Raw genomic sequence first — 27,556 nt, forward strand, 5'->3', positions numbered from 1 at the left:
GCTAGATTGCTTTTGCAAGGAAGAGTGGGAAATATGTCAAGATGTGCCATAATGATAAACTTATACTCAGGTATTCAGGTTTTCAGGTATTCAGGTTACTGTAAGGTTTTTACTATTTCTCTCTGAAATGTTCTGATATACTGTATATAAACAAAGCAAGCCAGCTTTGAGGCAGTTTGATGTTCTGGGAATGTTCTACTGAAATCTAGGGTCCCAGCATTCATGTGGACTTCAATTTGGCACGTGAAATCTATCACATTCACATTACTGACCATTAAAGATCAAGTACACTCCTTTCTGGCAACAGTCTTTCCTAGTGGCCTCTCAGCAGGATAATGCTCCCTGCCACACATCGATAAGGAATAATTCGAGAAACATGACAAAGACTTTAGAGTATTGACTTGACCTCCAAATTCCCTAAATATCAATCCAATTGAGGATCTTTGGGATGTTTTGGACAAACAAGTCTGATGAATGGAGGACATAAATCTGCTAACATCTTGGTGCTAGATATCACAGCACACCTTCAGCAATCTTGGAGTCCATGCCTTGACGGGTGAGAGCTGTTTAGGCAGGTGGTTTTGATGGTTATTGCTGATTAGTTTTTTTTAGCTTGCAACTAAAGTGGTTAAACGTGGAGGGTGCTAGCTGGTATATACAGTATGTGGAGCTGAGATTATATCATTTAGATACACTTTAAGACTCGCTAGAGGTAAAGACATAATTACCAAACTGACAAAATTTAAAAAAAATATATGCTGTAAATTTGAATACTCTGTGAAAAAGTATTTCTTGTAACTTAAAAATTATTTTGAAAATTAAAAAACTTCACATTTAATTGTCCATGAAGTCTCTTCTCACTCCTCTCACTCTTTAATCCTATCCGACTGGTAATGCTGAATGAATGAGTGAAACACTTACTGTATGCGTTTCATCTATTTTAGTGATAAAGATGCAGTTTAATTCCTATAAAACGATCAGTTTTATAACGATAAGTTTTTCTTGATAATCTTTCTATCACCCCACTGTGGAGCAATTTGTTCTGTTGCTCCCAGTTTGCTGTATCGGTTGTTTTTTTCTATATCAAATTATCACACAGTTATAGTGTAAAATGATGTTCATATCAAATAACCCAAGATTCACCACATAATTTGCTGAGGTTCTGAATCTGAGGCGATTAGTGCGAATAACTAATCCAAAATACAATAAAACCAAAAATTGCAAAAGCTTTCATTCAGGTGTTGAAGAAATCATTTCAGAAATGCTCAGTGATAAACGGTCCGTTTGCATCCTGTAATACATCTGGCTTCTATTACTTTTTGTTTCTATTCTTTGTAAATCCTCTTTGGACTTAAGAACTTATTACCTGGCAGAAATATACCCTCTGCAGTAAACAGGATTCATTGGGCTGAACTGTATTTTTGGTTGTATTAACATTCATGTTACTTTAAGCAACATTAAGCCAATTTTGGAACAAGGTCTTAAATTAATGGGATTTTTTGGGGACACATACTGGCCACAGCCACTGTGACCTTATCCTTAGCCAGGGAAAGCAAAGTATGCAATTTGGCAGAACACCGTGTACAACAACATTCCAAATGAATAGAAAGAAGAGTAATAAACAGTGTGTGTGTGTGTGTGTGTGTGTGTGGGTGTGTGTGTGTGGGTGTGTGTGTGTCTGTATTGGGGGGTGTTAATGCGCTTAACAATATAATGATGCTGACGATCAAAAAACACTCAGTGACATCCTCTTCATCTGTCTTTGACCTTGGAATCTTCTGCACTGCGTCAGACTGCTAGGCCCGGAAAATTGTGCATTATCTGATGATGCTAAGGAGATCGTTTAAATCGGAAAAAGTTCATACAACAGAAGATAAAATGCTGTTTGCTTCCATGGGAACACGGCGTGCATTCGAGAGAGAAACAGATGTGTGTATTGAGGTTAGGGAGGGATAATTAATAGTGCACTAAAACATGTTTGCTTCGGTTGGGTGAGAGAGGGAGAGAGAGAGAGAGAGAGAGAGAGAGAGAGAGAGAAATTGAGAGCTTTTTTACACCATTCCAACAGTGAGGAAAGAATGCCCAGGTTGCAAATAGCACAGACAGCTAAAAATAACCTCATTAAAGATTCCCTTTTAATTGCGCCTCCGTGTGGAAGCTCTCCCCTGCTGTGGCTCCTCATTGATCCCTCCATGTGCTGCATCATTTCCAGCATGTGTGGATCCCTCACTTTCAGCCCTAGGTAACCTTTACAGCTCGTTGTTGGAGGGGGAAGCCTACCGCAGTGTACTGGGACAAAGCACCGAGAGGAGTTTCCGGAAAACTGAACTAGAAATGTGTAACCTAAACCGTGCCGAGCTATTCATTTATTTATTTTACATTTGAATTTGAAATTCTTGCTACCATCTTAAGAGCTGTTCTTCACTGAGCTGGATAGTTTATCAGCAGGCATGGCAACCTCACTGAATTTATTTAGATAATATTCCTAAGAAGAAAACAGTTCATTTTTATTAACAGGAGCACATGTCTATGGGCTGTCATGTCTATATTTTCAAATATTAATAACTAAAACCTAGGGATGCTGCAAGTAAAGTATGTTTTCCAGACTTTTTGTATTTGTTCACACAGATTTTTTAAATGTATTTCACTCTGTGTGCTGCTAGTTTCATGTATTAAAGGTGGGGTGTACGTTGTTTGAGAAATGCTTCAGAAAGCTGAGTCGGGCCGACAAACAAAACAAATGTGTAGCCAATGAGCAGAAAGGGGCGTGTCTTGTCAATATGGGATGAGAGAGTGTTCAGTGCGCATGTGTGACTGAAACATTGACATGGTGGATAAAAACGAAAAGTGAAAAAAGGTTCACGATAAGGCAAGAAGCAGGATCAATATAGGATGTTAATATAGGATCAGCTTTCCAGCACTGAAGAGAACTGAAGGAGCAGGAACTCCTGCGATGGGATGCCGAGGTTGCTTTTTTTCTTCTCGATAGGTGAGTAACATTGGTTTTGCTTTGTTTCACAGAACTAATATATGCCGTCCTTTGCATGATTATGCTTGTGTGTCATTTTTGCTTGTTTGTTTATCTGCAATCGTATTGTTCTTCCCTTCGGCTATGATAAAGACACATTTCTTTCCATTATTTGCCTGGGTTATGTACAGTATGTATGTATGGGTGGGACCCATTTGGGTTAGGGGCGTGTTTGTTTTGGTGATTTCAAATGTCAACATTGGCTTTCAAACATCGTACACCCCACCTTTAAGTGTTCCGGCGTTAAAACAGCGTCCTGAGCATGCAGAGCGTAGTTATTAACAATTCAGCATAATGATTGACAAAACTCATCGCTTTCTGGCTGAAATGATGACAGATCTCTAGGAGTCACCTACTATTAAGTATGAACTCATAATGTCTTATGGATTCATTAACTTTATCAAGCAACAATTCTTCGATTAATACATGATTTTCTTATATTTTTTTGCACCATATATTTACACTACCCATTTTACAGATCCCTTAGGATTCCTTTATTATTATAATTTACTCCATTGTTATTCGGCACACTGCACTATACTGATACTACATGTAACTCACTTGCACGTAAAATATATCATGTTCCACTCTATAATATTTGCACATTATGTACTGTTACTATGTGCAACATAATTGCTCATCATGCTACTACATGTAACAGGTAACATACTGTACATCACATACTATGATCTTCTTATTTCTATCGATTTATTCTGTTTTTTTTTACTTAGTTCTTAAATAAAGTTGATTTATTTGCCCAGTCTAAAGAGTTTTATTATTATTATATATTTTATTATATAATTTTATTGAAAAGTTTCAAATTTATTAGTATATTTTAATTCATTTTATTCTCTTTATTCAAATTGATTTTATTTTTATAAAGTGAACAGTCGAAACAGTTTCCCTGTCGTACCATGTAAGTGCACTTTCCAAAAAAATGTAAATTCTTAAAAAAGGTTTATTGCTAAATGACAAACTCTGAAGAATAATGTGAGAAAAATAAGTGAGTTTTTAAATACAGTATGTGTAAATACTGTATATTAGCTGAGTTGGGTTACATTATATTTAACATTTTTAAAGCAAGTAATTTGTGGTGTTGTTTTTTTTTAATCATTTAAGCATAAAAACTTTATACTGTACTAGAATTCTATAATTTAAAAATGTTTGGGACTCAGTAAGCCACAACCAATATTCTTATAAAGTTGCTTCATATTATATCCGTATTATTTATATTATATCCTTGGCCAGGAAAAATATCCATGGTGTCAGTGATGTTGTTTCATCACTTAAAGTGTTGTAATGTAACAGAGTACAAATACTTCGTTACTGTACTTAAGTAGAAATTTCACGTATCTGTACTTTACTTTGCTATTTAAATTTATGCCAACTTTCACTTTTACTCCACTACATTTCCTAGATAAAATGTATACTTTTACTCCGTTATATTTCCACTAAGCATCTTCGTTACTCGTTACTACAAAATAAAATCAGAAGAAATGTGTGCGGCTGCAATAAGGGAGGTTTGGCGAATCACTGCTCCTAGATTGCATTACGCACGTCCACACGCTCTACGGAGAAGCACAGGCACGCGCAGTCAGAGCTGGAGGCATTTATCTATAACGTTAATCGGCGGAAAACCGCCCCTGCTCTTATGCCTACCGAAAATCACTGAAATTTTACTTTTTACTTTTACTTCAAATACTTAAGTACATTAAATATCAGAAAATGACTTTTGATACTTAAGTACAGTACATATCAGATACTTTAAGACTTTTACTTGAGTAATATTCTAAAAGGTAACTTTCACTTCTACCAAAGTCTTTTTCTAGTACTTTTACTCAAGTATTGCTTTCTAGTACTTTATACAACACTGATCACTTACTTGTTTTCACATGAGCAATTTTTTTTAATTCAGCTCTTTCTGTTTCTGCTGCTGGAAAGTGCCTTTACACTCTCACTATTTGGGGTGTTTTCACAATGGTTCAATAAATTTGTCCTGTTTCTTCAGCATTGCCAATCTTTCTTTCCTTTGGAGTATTCTGTCCCTTGTGTAAAATCCATCAGTTCCATATAACCAGTGCTGAAATTTTAGCCACCAAATGCTCTGTTCTGCTACACAACTCATGGCTTGTTTGTTTTCCAGGAAAATTCCAGTTAGAGTAACGAATAGTGCAAAGTCTGGTTTATACAATGTATTAATCTTTCATGATCTGAATTCGATTTATTTTTCCAATAATGGCATGTTATTGGGAAACGGTCCCACAGAGTTTCACTGTACTTACCACTGCAGTTTGCTGATGATTACAACTTTTCATTTATTATTGAATGTCACATCATTTTTGAATCTTTTACAGTTTATACAGCCGTAACATTAAAACTACATGATTAATATCGTGTAGCTTTGCTTGTGCTGCCAAAACAGCTCTGACCTGTTAAGACATAGACTTCACAAAACCTCTGCAGGTGTGCTGAAGACATTAGCAGCAGATACTTTAAGTCCTGTAAATTGTTAGATGAGGCCTCCGTGGCTGGTCCACTGAGATCTGGGGATTTAGGAGGCCAAATCAACACCTTCAACTCTTTGTCTTGTTCCTCAACTCATTGCTCAGGAATGATTTGAAGGCTTGACTTATTCCTATAGTGCATCCTTGCACCATCTTTTCCTTAGGTACGTTACACACATGATGTGGTTTATCAGACCAGGCCACCTTGTTCCATCGCGCCGTGATCCAGATGTGATTCCCAAATGGACTTTGTAGGTAATTTTGGTGGAGTACAGGGGTAGGCATGGGCACTCTGATTGGTCTGCAATCAATGCAATCAACCTTTTTGTCATAAACATAATCAAGTTCTTTTAAATATTTCTGCTCTTTTATGGAGTTGGACCTGACAGCTAACCTTCACTTCCCAACACACATCTGTGTGGCTTGAGCACCCATGACCCTGTCACTGTCTAGCCATAACAATATGGCCCTTGTCAAAGTCACTCAGAGCCTTAGACTTGCCTATTATTCCTGCTTCCAACACATTAGTTGACACAATGAGATGATCAGTTGACACAATGAGATGATCACTGTTATTCACGCTGATCTCTGCATATTTCATGTGCTGGAATCCATGTTATAAGTTAATCCTTCTTAAATTCTTTGTTAATATCTTCATGTATGACTCACTCTCTAAGTTAATATAAGGGGAAAAGAGGAAAAAATAAAGACATGGGTGCAGTGTGTGTGTGTGTGTGTGTGTGTGAGAGAGAGAGAGAGAGAGAGAGAGAGAGAGAGAGTAACCAATTAATAACCAATTGCTTTACAATCTGCTATTAAATTATAGTCAAAATTAGAATTTTATGAAACATAAATTTTAAATAAAAAATAAAAAATAAGCAAACGATGCAACTGGATGTTAGCAATAGACATACATGTCCTTTATCCCTATCATTTCCAACGACCACCAAATTGTCCCTCTTGCTATAGGAAAAGCCGAACACAATGCCACTGGTTGAGCCAGAGACGGCAAGATTGCATATTTTATCAGTCTGCTTTCTCTTTTTTTTTTTCTTCTTTTCTTTGCCAAGGATAAAAATAGATTGCCATGGAAACCCTACACATTGCACAGGTTCTCACAATGACCTCATACATGCAGGTATTTCACCCCCCCCCCCCCACCCCCACCCCTTCTCTCTCGATCTCTCTCGATCTCTCTCTCACACACACACACACACACACACACACACACACACACACATATATATACTGTACATACACACACACCTACACACAAAGCAACCTCCATATGTTAACACACTGAATGAGTATGACACTCAAATGCGACGTCAGAGGAGCCTTGTTGCTATGGGTTCTTCTCAACCTCATTTTCGCTACATCGGCAGTCTTGAGTGCAAGTACAGGTATTTTCAGGACACTGAAATAATTAAACGACAAGGCTTATTGTGGTATAAAAAAAAACTAGACAACAACCGATTCTCTAAAATAATCTATCTGACTCGAATCACCACATTGACCCAACTAGCCCAATCTAGCATGATAAAGAAAATAAAGAAAAGACGGAATTCATCAGCGCGTATGATGCAGAAAAAAAGGCAGAGTTTATTGACCGTCAGCGCTGATCCAACACAACATCCATGCTTATACAAAATGAGGCTCAAAAATACGTACGCCTTATATCCATTCGCCTTATTAAGCTCTATGACCTCGGCTGTGCTTTTGGTCGTTACAGTGTTTCACCACATTTTCTTCCTGGACTTTGGTCCGGACTTTGAAGTATCTTCGGTTCTTATCTTTTTGGGATTTTTTCCCACCTTTGTCTGGTAAGCAGCCAATTTTTTGCTAAGAGACCAACACGAGTGAGTCATTTTTGTCTGTAAAACATAAACTTTTATTTAACTGGGAAGTAGAACAGTGAGGTTATGTATTTAAGGTGAACCATCCAGTACGGCAGGGAGTGTGGAAAAGAGGTGAAGAGGCGAGTGCAGGCGGGTTGGTGTGGGTGGAGAAAAGTATCAGGAATGTTGTGTGACAGAAGAGTGTCAGCAAGAATCAAAGGAAAGGTGTAGAACACAGACCAGCTGTGCTGTATGGGTTAGAGACTGTAGCATTGAGGAAAAGACATGAGGCAGAGATGGAGGTAGCAGAGATGAGGATGTTGAGGTTCTCTTTAAGAGTGACGAGGATGGACAGGATTAGGAACGAGCACATCAGAGGGGCAGCTCAGGTTGGCTGTTTTGAGGACAAGGTCAGAGAGGCTAGATTGAGATGGTTTGGATATGTACAGAGGAGGGAGATGGTTATATTGGTAGAAGGATGTTGGAGATGGTGCTGCCAGGTAAGAGGTCAAGAGGAAGGCCAAAGAAGAGATATATGGATGTGTTAAATGAGGACATGAAGGTACTTGGTGGAGAGTAGAGGATGCAGAAGATAGAGTTAGGTGGAAACAGATTATTCGCTGTAACGACCCCTAACCAAAGTAGAAAAGGAAGATACTTTTATTTAACTGGTTTTTTTTTATAGCTTGGTGTTAACTCTAGTGTATTTAGTTTAATTGAATTATGAAATTATTGAAATATTTTGATTCAATTAACTGCTAAACATTTTGGTTATGATTTAAATCGAATCACTTTTTAACGAATAAACATCACCTTTTACTGTCTGAATCACACCCAGGTTGTTTTCATCATTTATTACACATATACAATTGCAGATAGATCATATGGGATCTTATCGCATTATGGGTTATACAGTATAGCGTGTTTGGTTAGCTAATGGCATGCAAGATGAACTGCAGGTTAACAGATTTGACAGATCTTTAATGATGAAGAAAGCAAGTTTCTCTTTTTAAAAGGATGTATAATGGATCTTGTCTGAAAAAAGTGAATTGAAACATTGCTGTCCAGATGAAATCTTAATTGCTCGATTCAAACCAATAAATTATAACTACTACAGCTAAAAAAGAAATGCACAATAAGCTGCTGATTATCCATCTAGATAGATGATGGAGCACTCTGACCAGTGAGATGAAATTTTGGTATTCTCTGAAATATTTTTGTATACAAGCGAACAAGGGAACAAAGCACAGATCTACAAGCCAGTATCTGTTATTGTGTATGTGTAAATGTATATATATATATATCATCAACGGGCAAATTTATTTTATAGATTTTTTATTCTGAGATTGTTATAGACCAAATTTAATATTTCTAAGTATTATTATTGTTTTGTTTTTTTTTATTCTAGTTGAATGTTTAGAATCTGCAGCTGCAGTTTTGGCTTTGAGATTATAGGCACAAAATCCTCAGGAAAAATAAAAAAAATCTCATCACTCTATTCCTGTGGAAAGAAAGGAAGGCTATTCAGATGTGAAAAATTGTTAAGAAACTGAAGGTTTCACACAACAGTGTGTGTAGTGCTCTCTTCAAAGGACAACACCAAATGGATCTAACCGGGAGAGAAAGAGAAGTGGGAGGCCTCCGGTGCACAACCGAGCAAGAGGACAAGTGCATCAGAGTGTCTAGCTTGAGAAACAGACGTCTCACAGGTCCTCAAATTGAAGCTTCATTGAACGGTAGCCGCAAAACACCAGTCTCAACATCTACAGTCAAGAGGCAACTCCAGGATGCTGGGCTTTTAGGCACAACTGCAGGGAAAAAGCCATATCTGAGGCTGGCCAAAAAAGAAAGGGATTAAGACGGGCTAAAAGACTTATTTGTATTAATATATATTATATTTATATATATAAATAGCTAGTATGTGAACATATGTGTATATATTCCTTTTCCAGTTATTGTTTTCTTTTACTTGTTTCTGCATAATTGACAATAAAGCTGACTCTGACTCTGTCTCTGACTCTGAACAGGACAATGATGTAAAGCATAGCTCCAGACTATGTAAGAACTTTGTATAAAAGAAGCAGTCAGCTGTATCCTGTATGTACTGAACTGGTCTGCGCAGTCACCAGATCTCAGCCTAGATGAGCTGTTATGAGAGCAGCTTGACCTCACGAGACGTAAAATGTGCCCATTACATCAGTCATACTTGTAGGAAATGCTTCAAGAAGCATGGGGTGAAAATAACTCAGATGAACTCAACAAACTGACTGTAAAGGATGAATTCTCTTTGAAGGACAAAGCAAGATTTAATAGAGAAAAATCCTATTTCAAGCCAAAATCATTATATTCAACTGTGTTAATATCTTTTCTGTAATTTAATTAATGAATCAATAATAATAATAATAATAATAATAATAATAATAATAATAATAATAATAACAATAATAAGAACAATAATAATAATAATCACCCAGATATTATTATTATTATTATTGTTATTATTATTATTTTTTTTTTTAATTATTTATATTTTATTTTTGTTGTTGTTATTGTTGTTATTATTATAACATATTAATTAATAATAAAATGCTTATTATTAGTAGTAGTAGTATATCTATATTTATTGAATTCTTACATTACTGTATTTCCTTGCAAGTGTAGTTGAAATTTGCGAGTGTAATTACCAAAAATGAACAATAATGTGTTTAATAATAATTTGCATAGCCCCTCTCTGACAGGGTTAGACATCTACTGCCACTTTTGTACCTCAACATTCTAAGCAAAAATGCTATTCAGTATAAAACATGAAGCATATTATTATATGATTTAACTGTGACACTGCCCACATGTCTTCTGCAAGTTTTATTATCCATGGTTTTCGTTTTTAAATGTGTGTTCTGTTCAACAGATTTAGTATAGTACATAGAAACTGAACCAAAATATGACTTTAGTCGTACTCACAGGATGGTGTCTGTAAACACTGTTGAAAAATCTTATAGAAGGGATGTGTTTTAGCAACACACAAAATAATAATAAACAGCAATGGCTTTTTGCAGACACACAACCAACATTTATCTCATATACAGCTGAGGGTAAGGGTCTTATTCAAGGGCCCAGCAGTGGCAGCCTGGTGGTCCTTGGATTTCACCTTATAACATTCTGATTATTAGTCTGACACCTTAAGCACTGAGCTACCACATCTGGCCTAGATATATAAACGGGAGGGTTATGTCAGGAAGGGCATCCGACATAAAACCTGTGCCAAAATTAAATATGTAAATCAGTTCATTCCAAATGACAACAACAACTGTGTATAAATTAGCACTGCTATTACCATGGACAGTAAAAAAAAATAATTATAAATATATAATTTATATATCTCAAGGGTATAAATTGCTTTCTCTTTTCTGTTTCTTCATTGTAATAATTTTATAATCCTATAAAATGATGAACACAAGCTCACTCACAAAGACTGTAAATCCTAATTACTTCTACATCAACATGCATCACGTCCGAAATGCTCTGGCTGATGAAAACTGGACGAACTGAGCTTCAGCAGCTCCTCCATCACGAGAGACTCTCACCCGTCACTATGCGGCAATGTGTCCAAAACTAGTTTCCATAGCAACCACATCGGATACGCCATATTGATGTTCCGCTGAGTCGATATCCCAGCGTGCTCAGTGTGTTTACTGTACAACTGAGTCTGTGATATAGGACAAGGTGAAAGGATAGCAGCTTCTCAGTATGCACCGGTACAACTTCAGACACCTCACTCAGTGAGCAGCTGAACATCTACAATAACAAGCACAAAGTCTCTGTGTGGCTGTTTTTAGTTATGTCTCTTGGCATGGCTGAGATTTGATCTGACAGCCTTCTGTTCAGTGCAGAACTGAAACCAGGTTAATTAGCTATCTTAACACATTATTTAAAGTCTTAAGTTAAATGATGCTTAACACTATAAGCAAAGCTTCTTAAAGGTTTTTGGAAATTAGGAAATGAGGTTGTGATCAGCAACTGCTTACTGGATTTGAGCTGAACTTTACTGACGAGCAGAATCCAACAGCACTGTAATTACATGCGTGTCGCATAGCAGACGTTCTATTCTCAACAGACATATGAAATATTATTGGATTAAATCTTCCTGCATTGGTATGCCTACTCTGTAACACACATGCACAACAAGTGGAGTTACTGTATATTCTGCTGAGGGGATCAGGAACAATCATGAGAACTCAGCTGGAGGGTGGATTTATAGATGATTTCACAATAATGCTCAGTAAATATTAAAGAAAAAAAAATCACAGTAAGCGCTCTACATTTTAAATAGAAATCTTTTACTAATCTAATGTCCCCAAGAGGAGGAGAACAAATAAACACTTTCAGTCACTTCGTAACATGTTCTTAGCATTACTTACATAGTGACCGATTATGGCTGTTTATGTCAAAACTTTTGCTTGTTATTTTGTGTCTTTCACATCAAATAAAAGGTTAGAAACATTTTCAAGACATTTTTCAGCAGTATTCCTAATAAATATAATTATTATCTGTATATCAGACATAACATTAAAACCACTGACAGGTGAAATGAATATCATCTGCCACCTGAAAGTTTGGGATATTTTAGACAACAGGTGAACTGTCATTTCTTTAAGTTGATGTGCAGGAAGCAGGAAAAATATCTAAGGATCTAAGTGACTTTTGGTTAGATGACCGTGTATAACCTGGTATGAAGGTTAATACCTAATAAAAAAGGTCCAAGGAAAGAAACCAGTAAACCTTCGGAAAAGTCTCAGGTGCTGATGCCTCTCTGAAGCTCAGGATCCGTATTCATAAAGATTCTAAGAATGAACTCAGATAGCTCCTAATTTAGCTTAAACATGTCTAACTTGGAATCTTATCATACAGTAAGAGTAATTCAGGATCAAACGCAGAGCAACTGTGAGCAAGGAAAATACATCAACTTTTACAGTATCTTCTTGCTAGGTATGACATTATTTTGAAGACAAAAAAAGGAACGCTTTTAAAATCTGGCCTATTATAAGCCTTCACTTTGTATCTACATTAAGATATTTCAGGCTATATCATGTAGGGATTACGTTTGTGACCGATCATTTTAGAGATGGCTAACGTCTGTATGTTACCAATGTATTAAATTGTGAACATCTCCGACAAAGTTTAAGAAAATGTCATAGTAGGAATTTCATTATATCATTTCTTCCTCTATGGCATTTCGGCTCTGCTTTGGACATGTTAACGTATTATATATAATTGGTAACAAAAAGAATCCCTACACGATCTAATCTGAAGCATCATATTAAGTTACTATCATTATTAAATATTGTCTGCAACACATATCTTTTCCCTCTTCACATTTTTTGGCAATTTTCTCCTCAGCTAAATAAAGTCTTATGTTAGCCAACATTCATGAACAAACATTGCTATATTTATTTACATAATGAACTTAAAACAGGGGGGCACGGTGGCTTAGTGGTTAGCACATTCGCCTCACACCTCCAGGGTCGGGGTTCGATTCCCGCCTCCACCTTGTGTGTGTGGAGTTTGCATGTTCTCCCCGTGCCTCGGGGGTTTCCTCCGGGTACTCCGGTTTCCTCCCCCGGTCCAAAGACATGCATGGTAGGTTGATTGGCATCTCTGGAAAATTGTCTGTAGTGTGTGATTGCGTGAGTGAATGAGCGTGTGTGTGTGCCCTGCAATGGGTTGGCACTCCGTCCAGGGTGTATCCTGCCTTGATGCCCGATGACGCCTGAGATAGGCACAGGCTCCCCGTGACCCGAGGTAGTTCGGATAAGCGGTAGAAGATGAATGAATGAATGAACTTAAAACATTCTGTTTAGTTTGATTGAAAGCACGGATGCTATATGAGTCCAGGTGAAGAGCATGTGAGAAGAGGGGAAGGGGACGGCGCTTCCAGGAAGTATTAAAACGATTAAAACACCTGAGCAAATCATTCCAGCTTCATCTTAACTCAACTCCTATTTATTAGGGAGACAATGATAACTCATTATCATAAGTGTTAACTCATATTAGCGTACTCCCATGTTACTCCAATCCTGGCAATCTGTAAATATTATATAATATAACAAAATCTGAGTTATCATTGTTTATCGAGGCAGTGAAATTCGGCACAGAGACAATTTTAGCGTTATATGGCACAAGTCTATCAGACATCTTGTTTGACAAGGACGTCCTCCTACATTAACATGGCGGTCAAATCCCTGTGGGTTATGTGTTTGAGAATCTCAGAGACAAAGTTTAATCATGCATATGGCAGAACATGTTTTACTGTTGGCCGCTAGCAGAGCTGAGGCACTGTAGCAACACTGAGCTGCAATTAAAAATATCCAACTCGCAACGGATGAGCGTGCAATCTATCTCCTCCCTGAAGAGCAGGCTAAACACACACAGGAACAATACGCGCACACACACACCCCAGGTGGTGACCTGCCGGAACCCGCCGCTCACAGATTTCCACAACACACTCGCCACTGTGGGGCATTTCTTACAACAGCCGAACCAATAGTCTGATTTGTACCCGGTTTAATTGGAGCCTGCTTGTTATTTTATCACCTAAGGAGAGATGTGTGGCCCTGGAGGTCAGAGATACATAACCTCCAGCAAACCATATCTGCCATAAAACCAATAAATGATAAAATTAATATTATGAGCAATATTTCAGGTTGTAGCTGAGTTGGCAAAAGAAAAAAACCTGCACGTTGTACTTTCCGGACTACATGGCACTTTTTTGTTCTTCTAAATGCAGATTTATGCATTTAGAAGAACAATCTTATGCAGATTTATCAGCTGACATGTAAATTATAATTCTGTTAGAATTTAAAGAAAGTGTTTCTTACTGTTGCTATGGTAGCCATGGTTGTTTACTGCCCCCTTACTGCCCATATACACCTTTACACCTAAACACCCTCCCTCCCTCCTTCCTTCCTTCCTTCCTCTCTCCCTTCCTTTCATCCATCCTTCCTTCCTTCCTTTCTTCTCTCCTTATAATTAATGGGCTGCTGGGATGATTCTCAGAATTCATTCACTGTTTCCTGTACAGTACATATGACAATAATCTTTTGTATGCTTTTGTATGCTTTTTGTTTTGCAGAAATCTACTTGAATTAGCAAAATTGCAAGTACAGGATTCTTCATTTTAAGACTGCTAAAAGTGAAGAAATAACTAATTCCTTTCTATGCTAGTTGTATTCACATTTGATGCACATGAATAGAAGAGTGCTTGGCCGAAAATGTGTTGTGGTAAAGTCACATCACGTGTCTTGACAAAAATCTGCGAAAAATCTGCAGTAAGTTTTAGAAAATTGCGAGCTCCAGCACATACCATAAAGTTTGCTTGATTTTATGTTTATTTCTCCAGTCGCAAAATTGCTTCATTCTAATGTGACCGACCAAATACCTGATCAAATGTACTAGCACACACACACACACACACACACACACAGTGGAATACAGACATCTTATTTAGCAATTCTAGTGAAAGTAAACGGTCAGCATAAAGGACAGGTGTCCAACACTTCATTAGTCATATGAAACATCTGTTAAGATTCTGAGTCCAAATCAGCATTCCTGCTGTTTGAACTTAATTAGACAGCTGGTGGGCAGTGTGTGTGTGTGTGTGTGTGTGTGTGTGTGTGTGTGTGTGTGTGTGTGTGTGTGTGTGAGTGTGACCTGAGTGTCATTTTGCAGCTATGAGACTTCAGTAACTTCAGCTCTTCCTTCAGTCATGTCTGGTTATACAGAGTGGACACACACACACACCGGTTTGCTTGGCTGTCTAGAGTAATCCTGATACACTTTGGGAATTGCATGTGTGCATGTATGAGACAGTGTGTTAAAGGGATGGGATGGCGACGCTGAGATGTCTGTCTCAGGTTACTGATACACAGCCCGGATGTTTTTCAGCCACAATGGTGCCTATTAAAATCCAAAGGATCCCCTGAAACTCATGAAAAACTTATGATGTGTGTTGTAGATGAGTGCTTTTCAATGCTTTCTGTATCCCTGCTTATTCATAGGAGTCTTTGATCTGAATATGATGCACTAAAAAGCTATTAAATGTAGGCGATTAAATTATCACTGTGGCGTTCTTAAGTTTACATATGCGTTACTTGCAGGAACTGCAAAATAATATTTAAATAAATAAATAAGATGGATCATAAAACAAAAGATGGATCATGGATCATTTTATATTATTATGCAGTTTAACTGCTCAATACAAACCGGAGATTCATGAAAATCTCTCACACAACATAAAAACACTCCCTGATCATCTAGTTAACACACATAGTATGAAGAATCCAACATATGTAAATATGAATTTCTATGAATTCATTTCACTCTTGTGGACTTTATATAAACATCTGTTATGTGAAAATGCTTATTTAGGGTAGAACTAAATGAAAACAAAATGCATTTTTTTTTTCCAAGTAATAAAATACTGCAGATTCTACAAGGGATATTGAAACATCTATGAGACATGCATGCAAGTCTCGTATGTTTTATTTATTTATTTATTTATTTATTTTAAAAAGTGTAAGTCAAGATGAATTCTCGGAATTTTCGGATTGCATGCAACCAAAATGTCTAATTTCAGAGTAAAAAAAAAAATCCATTCTTTGAATAGCCTAACATGTACAACATTAACCACACAGTGCTCAAGCTGTTGCTTAAATGTGAATGCGACTGAATCACTATCATGATGTGTAGTTAAATTTCACAGTTTCCCACAGAGTAGCATGGAGTAGGATGTGATCGAAGTTGACGGCTCTTTCACACAAGGTACAATTCCGCGGAATACAAATGAATCTTCTGTTAGGATGTGTTTATGCTTTCACAAAGTGCACATAAATGCCATATCATAAGTTCTATATCATAACATAATGGTTTCTCCATATTAGAGCTGCATTCCTAGCTAGTTAACTAGTATTAGTTTAGATACTGTAGGCAGAGTGTAACATTACAAAAAATTTGATTTCAATACAGCAAAAATAAGCAACTACTGAATATGTGTCTTAGATCTTTAGTTTCAGTTGATTAACTATTTTTCCCAGAGACCAAAAATGGTATTTGTGCCTGCTTTGGTGGTGTCTATGTTCATAATTGAATGTTTTTGTTATTGTTTTCTCCACAGTGGTGGTTAATGGCTCATATGAAAGTAGACACTCAGGGTTTTGTATTTCTAGTTTCTCATTATTTCTTGTATCTCTACTGTAGTTTTCAAAAACTAGGAAACATATACTCGGGACATATAATCATTGAATCCTGAAAAAACAATGACAGATAGGGATTCTTTTCACACAAATGTTTATATATTCAAAGGAAATGGTGAGGATAAACCAATTCCTGCTCTATGAGATGCCAAAAATATCTTAAATTTGAAGGTGTCATCATCAAACAATAAAATTAAACAGAGGTGAAATTTTAAACACTGAACGCTTACAAAATATGCTTAAATACACTGCTTAAAAATATTCAGCGTAATGCACCAGTGTAATGGTGTAAAGGTTTAAAGGTTTATAAAAATACATTAACTGAAGGTACGGCCTTTTTTTTGTGATCTGTTCACATGCCAAGCAACATGTAATTAAACTGTTTAGTATAATGTAACGAAACTGAACGTGGACTCTGGGTGATGTATCTAAACCATGGGGACTTTTCCTACACTGTTGTTAGCTAGCGGTGCTATCAGAGTCACATAGCTCTCTGTAGAACTAAATGTTTTTTGAATCCTGAACTACTGAATATGGACTTCTGCCTCAAACTCTAATGTCTTTAACTTTACCCGAATTAGCAAGATAAGGCTGTCTTAATATGTGTACTGTATATGCATGTTTTTTGTATTAGCACAGCTGCATTGCACACATATTTGGTGGTTTAGACACACATTAACTTTAATATGTTTAATATTAACACACATCCTTAACTTTTCCATATTCCATTCATTTGCCACCACCATCATAACTTACTGGGAAGCAGAATTACATAACTAAATCTCCTGCTTGCTGTATTGTATAAGCTAATAAGCTAGTTATGTGTAAAAATATGCTAGCATATTAAACAGTGTGCTTTGTGCTTAAATAACAACAATAAACAACAAAATATGCTTCTAAGCACACTGTTTCTCAGAAGCTAATATGCTAGCATACTAGCAAGAATATGATAGCATACTAGCTTATTGGCTTATACAATACAGCAATCAGGAGCTGGATGGACAAACAATGCTTCTAAGCACAGTTTCTCCCAAGATAATAAGCTAGCATCCAAGCAAGAATATGCTAACATGCTAGCTTATTAGCTTGTGAGAAATAGTGGGTTTAGAAGCATATTTTGTTGTTTTATTTATTTTAATTATTCTATTTGTTTTAAATAAAAGAATGAAATATGCTTTTAAGCACGGTTTCTCAAAGCTATTAAGTTAGCATGCTCATATTTTATTGTTTTTATTTCTTTTATTCATTCTATTAATGTTATTTTTCTAAAACCCTGTAGCCTTTCAGATATGGTTAAAATTTTTAAAGTGAGATTAAGTGTGGAGTCTGTGCTTAACTAAAATTGACTAAAATGTTTATTACACCTATGGAATATAATGGTATTTTTGGACTATTATGCAAACTGTTATTCATTATACAGACATATTGAATAAAAAGCCTCCTGTAGAGGAAAATGATATATTATGCTGTATCGTTGCACTCATAAGCAGTTTTATTGGCATTTTTTCAATTTAACCGATTAGAGCATGTTCTGGGCTTTTTTAGTTTTTCACAGCATGTGATTCAACAAAATTGAAATGGCTACCAAGGTAAAACTAAAGCTTCCTAGACAAGCTTGAGTGCTGAATGCCACAATTCTACAATGCTATGTGCAATGTAACTTACTTACTTTCCCTCTGCAAGTACTGGAACAGCAAAATGTATTCTATGTAGTGAAGACAATTTGGTAACAATATACATAAATAAATATGTCTTTGTAGCTCACATTCAATGTGCACTATTCATATTCTAGAGAAATGACATACCCAGGACACTATTGGAATCATGGGAGAACCAATAACAGCACTGCATTACAGATGAGAAACTGGAAAATGAAATGAAGCAAACCCGACCCAAGTCTACAGAGACATCTCAGCCATTAGATAAATGACCTTCTGAATCAAATGAGCTAGCTAACCTAAATGAACACATGGTGACCCTTTGATGCGCAAAAGCATTAGTGAAATAGCACAAAGGTCCTTTACGGTTTCTATGGCTCCCCAAGCACAAATTCAGTCTGATCTGATCACTGTTAGTGTTAGTCTGTATGAACATGAGCTGTAGCCCCATGTACTGTAGCCCTGAAGCTTTATTGGGCAGCATCTCATTCAGGGAGGTCACAGGGTCAGTGCTGACCTCTGTAAAGTGAAGTGACACAGAGAACGCTGGGTTTGTGGCACAAATTGGTTTGGCTCGTACTGAAAAAAATATGAGAGCGCTGAGCTGTGGGTGAGGAGAGACACTCCCCTGTAAACATTTTCCTAATAAATCCATCAAAGTGAACCTACATGTAAGAGACACAGCTGTACAGGCTGACAGATACTTTCTAGAAAATCACTAGCTGTAGTAGTTAGAGTGTTAAATATCTTCCCACTCTCTCTCTCTCTCTCTCTCTCTCTCTACATAGTATATATCCTTTTTGTCCCTTTCTTTCTTTATTCAAATAATGTTCTATTAAAAAGTAGGATTGCATAACAATGTGGCTGTGTTATATAAATCACTAGACATGTGTGTTGGGATCAATGACCTTCAATGCTAAACCGAAATGATGGAATGACCTTGTGGTGTTCTTACTAAAACACAGCCAGCATATAGAATATCTTCAAAAAAGTCTCATCCTTGATCTCAGAAATGCAGCTTTGCTACTGAATATGATTTTCAAACATGGCAAGCTACTGTATGTATGTGAATTTATTTGCATTGTCATTGATCCTGAGCCCTTCTGATCCATCCTGATGCCCTACTTCTGATTGGAGTTCTCATCAGTTGTAAAGCCCTCCTTGCTGCTGACGATGACCCGCCATGCACAGCCTGGAGATTCATGAGATTACTGAGGATGGTGCCAATTAAAAACTATAAAAATTGCTTTGGAGAGGAATTGATACGATCAGCTTTCCTTCGACAGCTTTAGGACTGCAATCGAGACAAACAGTTTTGCACACAAGTCTTGGTGCAGAAATTCAATGAAATCGACTTTGTGTTAAAACTAGAAAAAATGTCCTGGTCACATGATTGCACTTTTGACCATATAATACACAGTTATAGACTAAACTGTGTAGGACTAAAATGTGATTTATAATCACACTATCCAGTGTTACACAAATGAAGATGGGTTTCCTTTAGAGTCTGATTCCTGTCAAGGTCTCTTCTTCATGTTGTCTCAGGGGGTTTTCCTTTCTATCGATGCTTCTGGCTTAATCATTATGTATAATCATATGCATTATTACATGTAACATTTATATCCAGAATTTATCTTTTTCTGTAAAACTGCTTTGTGGCAGTATCCATTGTGAAAAATGCTATAAAAAACTGACATGAATTGAATTATCCCAAAGACTCAGGAACAGGATTACTGCTGAGTCTATGTGACAATGCAAATAAGCACACATACAAAAAAAGGCAACATGTCTTAGTCAGCAAATGCCTTTTATCTGGCTTGCTGTACACAGTACTTATCAGGCAGGCATCATGGCAGCCCCACAGAACCAGAGTGACAGATGAGAAGGATCAAAGTGAAGGAACGGTTAGCTTGATTCGTGATTCATCAGCTCAATGTGCGAAGTGAACTACTGCACTTCAAAAGGAGAGGTACACCTGCCAAAGCCACCGTCATGAGAATTACATGCCTGCCTCACTGAACAAACATCCACCTTGAGGCACCAAGCTCCGACGCGCTGCGATCAGATGCGTTGAGACAAACACCTGGGCCAGAGCTCAAATTCAGGCTCAGATGGAGATTAGGATTCAGCGTTATGAGTACAGATGAGTCATGGCATTTTGCAGCAAATCACAACAGGGATAAACTGAGCAAACTCAATCCTTCTGCAATGTCGGCCTCATTTTAGAGGCTTAAAAGCCGCGTTACGTTTTATGGTTCTGTTCAACAATAAAATCACCCTGAATGACTTGCATAAATATTTGTATTTAATATATGATCTTACAATGGATTTTAGGATTCATACTGGAATGAAATTCTGATGTAATGTCGGTCCATTTTGTATCGCCACATTAACACAATGCTATTCGTCTAACTGCTGCACTGGGATTAAGCCCTCGGTTCAAGAGTCCTTCAGTCTGTTCAGCCGTCTCACTTCCTCATTTACTCAAACAGATCAGCTTCCAAAGAATGTTCAATGTTAATACCATCAACACCAGCACTCTTGTCATCTTGCAGATCATCTCTATGTCATCTCTAGTTGAGCCAATTTCTTGTTTTTCTCGGATTTCTCATTAATAAATCATCACAGACTCCACCCACCTCATCTCCACCCGGGGAACTGTATGCTCAGCCTGTTGCGATCAGGCAAGCGTTTCTGCAGTCTGATGGCTAAATCTGAGAGTCTCAGGAGAAACTTCTTCCCTCAGGCCATCACACTCCTCAATACAGACATGTCCATCTTACAGATCCCTCACGACTCCATAAAGACTCATTAACTCTATTGGATCTCTGCACGCTGCACTTTACTTTTACTACATGTAACTCACCTGCAGGTTAAATAAGTCACTTCCCAGTATGTGACATCTGCACATTCTCTACCCTTCTAAAACAATATAATGGCTTATTATGCTTCTACATGTAACATATTGAACATCACATTCTATTACCTTTTCTTATTTCTTCTTATTTCTATTCTTTTTTTTTTTTAAAGTTTCTTAAATTGAGTTTTTTATGCACAGTCTAGGAGGAGTAGGTCAAGTTTTTCAATTAATTGTATGTGACAAATAAAAAGATAAAAATCTTGAATAATATGACTCTGAATGTGAAAAACATCGAAGGAGACAAGAAGCTCTTGCTCTTTCTTTTCTTCATATTTTGTCTATTATTTTACATTGTACAGCCTGTCACTTTATTGTATTTATTTCCTTATTATTCTTTTTTTGTATCTTATTTTATTTGATATTTATATTGTATTTTAAATACCATTTTTGAATTTTTATCTCGATTTCTTTAAGAAAATGACAGTTTCACTCCATGTTGCACTGTGTATGATTGTGTACTGTATGTGACAAAAAAAAATCGAACTTTGTTTTACCGAGTTAACAATGAAACCTGATTGTTATCCTTAATATCTGCGATTTGAGAAATGTTTTCTGCTATTAAACACTGTGTAATTGCACTAGCCAGCAATTTCCCATTAGTGACATTAGCGCAGCACACAAAACCGCACCAACCACCAAGAAACACTAAACACATCACAATCAATTCTTCAAAATAATCATTTGGAATGTGTTTCATGGATTCCAGCTTTAGCAACTTTAAATATGAATTGACATCCACTGCTGATTGTTAGATGAAAAAAGCTACTGTAGATTAGACTAGAATTTTTGGCACCTTCCAGAAGAATAGGTATAAATGATCACATGCAAATGCTTAAATTAAAGTGTCAAATGCTTAAATATTTAGAGACACCTCTTAATAGCTTTAATCAAAATATTACATTTTGAAAAACTTGGCAAATTTATTGACACCATAGAAGAATGTATAACATAAAATATCCATAAAAATCTGAAGTTGTACACATGATAAATACATCCACACAGGGTCACCGTGAGGAGACTCAAGATACAAAGCAAGGGACAACTGGGATAGGGTGCTAATCCATTACACACCTGCTCACAAACTACGGACAATTTAGAGATGACAATCATCTTACAGCGTAGGTCTTTGGACCGAGGGAAGATACCAGAGTACCCAGAGAAAGCGCCAAAGTACAGGGAGAACATGTAAACTCCACACACACAGGGTGCAGGCAGGAATCATACCCCCAACCCTGGATGGGAAACACAAACATGCTAAGCTACCATGTCCTCTTTGCATGCTAAATCCTTTTGTCTAAAAACAAAGCGTGTTTAACGCACACACAAAACGTATATCACCTTAAGGAAAAACCTGCTAAAGCTTTACCATGTGAGAATACTGAGCAAACCATTTCTCATTGCCATTTCACAGGCTCCGGTTTACTCAGAATAAAAACTTGCAAAGACATTGGTGTCCTTTAATTGGATGGGACACCTCTGTCTTCTTCATTTTAAATAAGCCGCCACTTTTAATCGAGCGTGCCAATACTTCTGGAACCGACTGTACAGACCTGCAGAATTCCGTTCACCTGACGTGACTGCTCAAGCTCTACTCCAAGGTCACACATTCAGGAGAGTCTCTTCCCTGAAGGAGGAAAAACGGTAACATATAATTTATAACCTACTCTCCGAGGGAACAATTTCTACTTTTAAGAATGGTAGCTGGAATAAGGGCAGCATTACTGGTGAGCCAAAAAGAGTGTCCTTATTAGAGGAGATTGTGCTCTTTCAGAGCAATTCCTTGCGGAGCCTGAGATTAAATAGGATGTGTCAAAGGGGAATGAGCACATGGGCAGGCAGACTAGATTAGCATGCTCATCAAGGATGGGTTTCAGAGGGAGTGGGGGGTATTGGGAGGGTGTTATGGGGGGTGTTAATGCAGCATTGCTGAAATGGGATGCTGCTTAACAAGCCATGTGATATGGAGCTGCCGTGAATGGTGGGATAGAGCATGTTTAGGAGCATCAAGCAGCTTAGCATTGGTCTCGAATCCACAATTGTGTCCTTCACCACTTTATCAGCACAGAGTCTTCTGGGGGTTTAATCCCCATCCCTCATGAGCACTGTGTCGTGTTTGGTACTTTGTCGGCAATGTTTTGTCAGCACACATTGACCTTCAGCCCCTTACTGTAGCGTCGGATTACGTCGATGTTCCCTGGGAACCCTGTGCATCTCCCTTTTCTCCTTTTAGTTTCACTGGACGTACATCTTGCAACCTTTCGTGTTGCGAGGCTGATGATGCTGAAAGAATGCAAGGTTAAAGCTCCCGCCTACGCTCAGCCGTTTAGCGTTGCCATCTGATTTACATTTAATCTTTACACTCAGATTCACATAAGACGCTGTATCCATTTTAAGCTTTCTTGGCTAAATTATTAAGAAGCCAATATACCCAGGAAGAGAAGGCTAAAGAGAGCAGTGGGATTTGGAGGACAAAGAAGTGTTGGTGTTGGTTACTTCTATGCACAGGGAAAGGATACGCTGCTGCGCTGAAGTGAGGTGGGCCATCAGACAGAAATAGAAATGAGAGCAGAGAGAGAGTCATGGGGGAGGACAGCAATGGCGAGGAAAAAAGACACTTCATCGGTGGGTTTGCAGCTTGTGCCAGGACACAGCACGCTATTACTATTAGCATACAATAGCCATCTTCTTTAGATGATCCCCTGGGGACCATCTCATGCAAATTGTTTAGCGAGATTAAAGCAGTCACAGAGATGTCTTCTTTACTCTGTTCCCTGATTCCTCGGGTTGAGCAACTGACGCCCCCTCAGCAAGTAAAAATAGGATTTTTATTCCTTACAAAACTGTAGCTCTGCTACTCAAGGCATGTATTTCAAGACATCGTGGGAGATCTCCTTTCTCAATGCATGCACTAGAATAATGATTAGAAAATGATTTGAGGATATTATTGGATGGAGATGTTTAGGTTTTTTAGGTCTGAACCTTCAACAGTCAGGAACCTTTAAGGTCCTGGAAAAAAAAAAACAATAGCACTGAATTCAGTCATGAACCTTTAAGGTCCTGAAGAAATTAAGAGCACTGACTTCAGACATACCAAAAAAAAATGCACTCAGGATTCAGGTTAGAAGATTCCACTGAAGTTCGATCACCAATACATCATGTGGGATACACAATGTAGAAGAAATGTATAAGAAAATTGAAACAGTCTTGCCAGACGTTCTTTTAATGAACGATGCTAAAAATAATTCTGGTGAAAATCATTAGAGCCTATTTGATTGGTTTAATGCAACAGAAAAAATGGATTCTGCTGCATCCAGAAGGTCTGAACCTCTTTTCTTGCTTTCTTTCTTGCTTCCTTTCCTTCGACCTTCTGTTGAAGTTTCTGCAAATAGCTGCTGCATTAAATATTCACATTAACTCCAGCTTTTAACCGTGCAGATATTTAAGAGCTTTCGGAGTGGTCCGTCATACCTGGGATAAAAACCTTGCTGCTTATCTGCTGTGATGTGACCTGATCGTTCTGCTATCCTTTCTTCCCAATTAATTAGTAAATTCTTTCTGATCTGATCTGCATGTGTAATATGTATCAGACTTTACTTGGGCTCATGAAGCAAGAGAGCAACCAAAGGTGAGAAAGGTGTGAAATTCATGCTTCATTGAGCACTTAATTAGAGGTAAAATCAGATACGTCATGACTATTTAGGCCAACGGAGCTAAATGAGGCCAGGGTTAGTGGGCACATGAAGGTGACCGTGACCTGATCGGGGAAAAATGTACCTTTGTACAAAGGCTAGATGTGAGCATTTGTCTTCATTATCACATTGCACTTGGGGTGCCAGTCCAAGTCACTCCAGCAGAACGGAGTTGCTAGATCTAATAACGCACAGACGCTCATGTTTGCAAAGATCACCAGAAGACTTGGCAGTCAGCTCCTGATGCCACTTGTCCTGAAGGGTTTGAGTGCTAAAGCCTTTTTTCTAAAACATTTTATCTTTCTTAAAATAGTCAAGAGATCATACTCAAATCACTTTTAAGCTGCTTTCAGGTAGAGGTAGAACTACCTCAGAGAGAGTGAGTCATACAGTAACTTGGAAATAAGTGGTAATAATTAACACAAGGCTCTGTGATCATACTACAGTCAGCGCATCAGTCAAACCTTAGGAAGAACATAATCCAGGGGACCCATATACCATTCTATCAAACGAGAGATGAGCCGTGAAGAACAGAGCATGCCAATCACATCATCCTCTTGTGTCAGGGAGACACGGGAAGAGATGTGTTCCACTTAACAAGAGGAATTTCTAACTCAAATAAGACACGCAAAGAAATTACAACTTAAGAAAATACAGGTATCGGACGGTCAAACTAGGCTGCAGCACTCATTATTTAAAAGGTAGCAAATTTTGTTTGACCTCTGTGCTGTTGCCTGGGAGACATTTGAGTTAATAACTCTGTAAGACAACCCAGCACCACAATTGTGTCAGGGACAAAAAGCAGCACTACTCTTGCAGCTCCTATACACGAGGTGTGGAAAAAAAAAAATCAATAAGTGTTCGAATGCTAATCACCGATGTTGTGTGTACGTGGGGGAAGAGTGAAGGGAGGAAGGAGAGGGCAGTGTTTATTAAATAAGAATAAAAAGACACACTTACCCTCTGTCTGTGAGGTTTTCAGCCTCTGACACAGTCCCGTGATGTCTCCATAATCCTCCTGAATTCTGACGATTGCTTCGGTGCCTCGGAGCTCCATGAGCGAGCGCAGCTCCATAAGCGAGCAGCCGAATCCACCTGCATCATTTCTTTGGTTCTTGGAGTAAAAATCGCTGTTTCTCATGTCCCCCATATTGGTGGAGTATTGCTCCTAAGACTGATCTGAAGTGGAGTTGAATCGGTTTGCAAAAACCGAGAGACAGGCAGCGTGGAGCACGAGCGAGCCTCTTGGGGATGAAGATTATCTGAACACAGTCGGACAAAAAAAAATAATGCAACCAAAAAAATTACGAGTATGTGAGAAAGATGGAGAAAATAAGGTAGAAAGGTGAGAAAAAAAAATCCAGTCCAGTGTGCGTGACAGAGGAGAGGAAAAGCGGGCTGACTTCCTGAGGTTCAGCGCGGCTGCAGAGCGGCGTCGCTCCACACAGCGTTTCCCATTTCAGCCCGTCTCCACTCGGCTCCTGTCTACATGGTGATCCTCTCCATTACTCCTTCAGAGACAGAGACAGAAAAAGGGAGAGTGAGAGAGGAGGAGGAGAGGGAGGGAGTGTGTGTGTGTGAGAGAGAGAGAGAGAGAGAGAGAGAGAGAGAGAAGGGGGACACACAGAGAGGTGAACACGAGTGTATCTCAGAGGCGCATGCAGCACAAAAGAGAGAGAGAGAGGGAGGGAGAGAGAGAGAAACAGCACACCAACTCTTACCCTCCAAAGAGGAGGAGGAGAATGGAGCTGTCCGTCTATCCACCTCTCTGTCTCATCTCAGCTCGAGAAACGCTTGTCAGCTAAATACAGAACACCGTGAAAATGAACCCTTACTACCTATCACTCCAAGTCAAACATGACCTTGTTCAGTATCACTAAAGCGGACCTCGTCGAACATGACTTAATCTGTCTAATGACCATGAAACATTCTTATTTAAGAAATGATATTTCTTTTACTCCCTGGCTCATGTTGCCCTGAGGTGAAACAGACATGGCTGCTGTTTTTTTTTTTTTTTTTTTTTTTTTGTTTAGTTTTGCTTGTTTTTTTTCTTTTTCCGTTTCATTCCTGTCTCTTACTTACACTCGCACCAGACATTAGGATTCCTAACCATGACGCCTTTGGAGGCTTGATTTTCATCAGCACTGTTTATATTTAAAATTAAAGCAATGTACATAGGTACTGCTCGATATAATTGTGTAGTTATAGTATTGCTCAGGCTACAGACACAAGGTTTAGTGTGACATATTAGGTGCAGGGTTTAAGCAGAACAGTCACAGCTAGCATTAGGCTTGTGTGATATTGTATGGATTTTTCCTTGCTTGTGAATTTACCATTTAAAAATATTGTGATAAACAAGAACAGACAGCCTAACAAGCGAACAGAATCGGCCACAACAGCGTTTTTCAGATCGTTATATCAAATTTCATTGAAATGCTCCTCATTGATTTTTTATTTTTTTATTTTTTTTACTTTGTTCTCAAGATTACAGTTTAACACAATTATAAAACCGACTGTGGACTTCGAAGAACACAACAGAAATTATAGACACATATATACACATCATCGCTATACCTACACTGTATTTACACCCAATGGCACATCAAAGAAACGCCATTGTATGTTGCTAAAAAGGAAGTGACAGGAGTGATCCTATGGTTAGTGAAGGATA

The 27,556-nt window shown here is 37.9% G+C and overlaps 1 protein-coding gene across 8 annotated transcripts in view; it reads right to left on the reverse strand.

Annotated features, from left to right (window-relative positions):
* atp2b2 (ATPase plasma membrane Ca2+ transporting 2) overlaps positions 1-27,556 on the reverse strand; it is a 166,163-nt gene that overhangs the window by 61,316 nt on the left and 77,291 nt on the right. For all 8 annotated transcript variants that reach the window (XM_060858714.1, XM_060858712.1, XM_060858710.1 and 5 more), the window contains exon 2: positions 25,846-26,396. In XM_060858714.1, the coding sequence (XP_060714697.1) occupies positions 25,846-26,035 (190 nt within the window). In that variant the 5' untranslated portion in view covers positions 26,036-26,396. The remainder of the gene's footprint in view (positions 1-25,845; positions 26,397-27,556) is intronic.

This window comes from Tachysurus vachellii, chromosome 22 (assembly GCF_030014155.1).
Source record: "Tachysurus vachellii isolate PV-2020 chromosome 22, HZAU_Pvac_v1, whole genome shotgun sequence".
Lineage (NCBI taxonomy): Eukaryota > Metazoa > Chordata > Actinopteri > Siluriformes > Bagridae > Tachysurus > Tachysurus vachellii.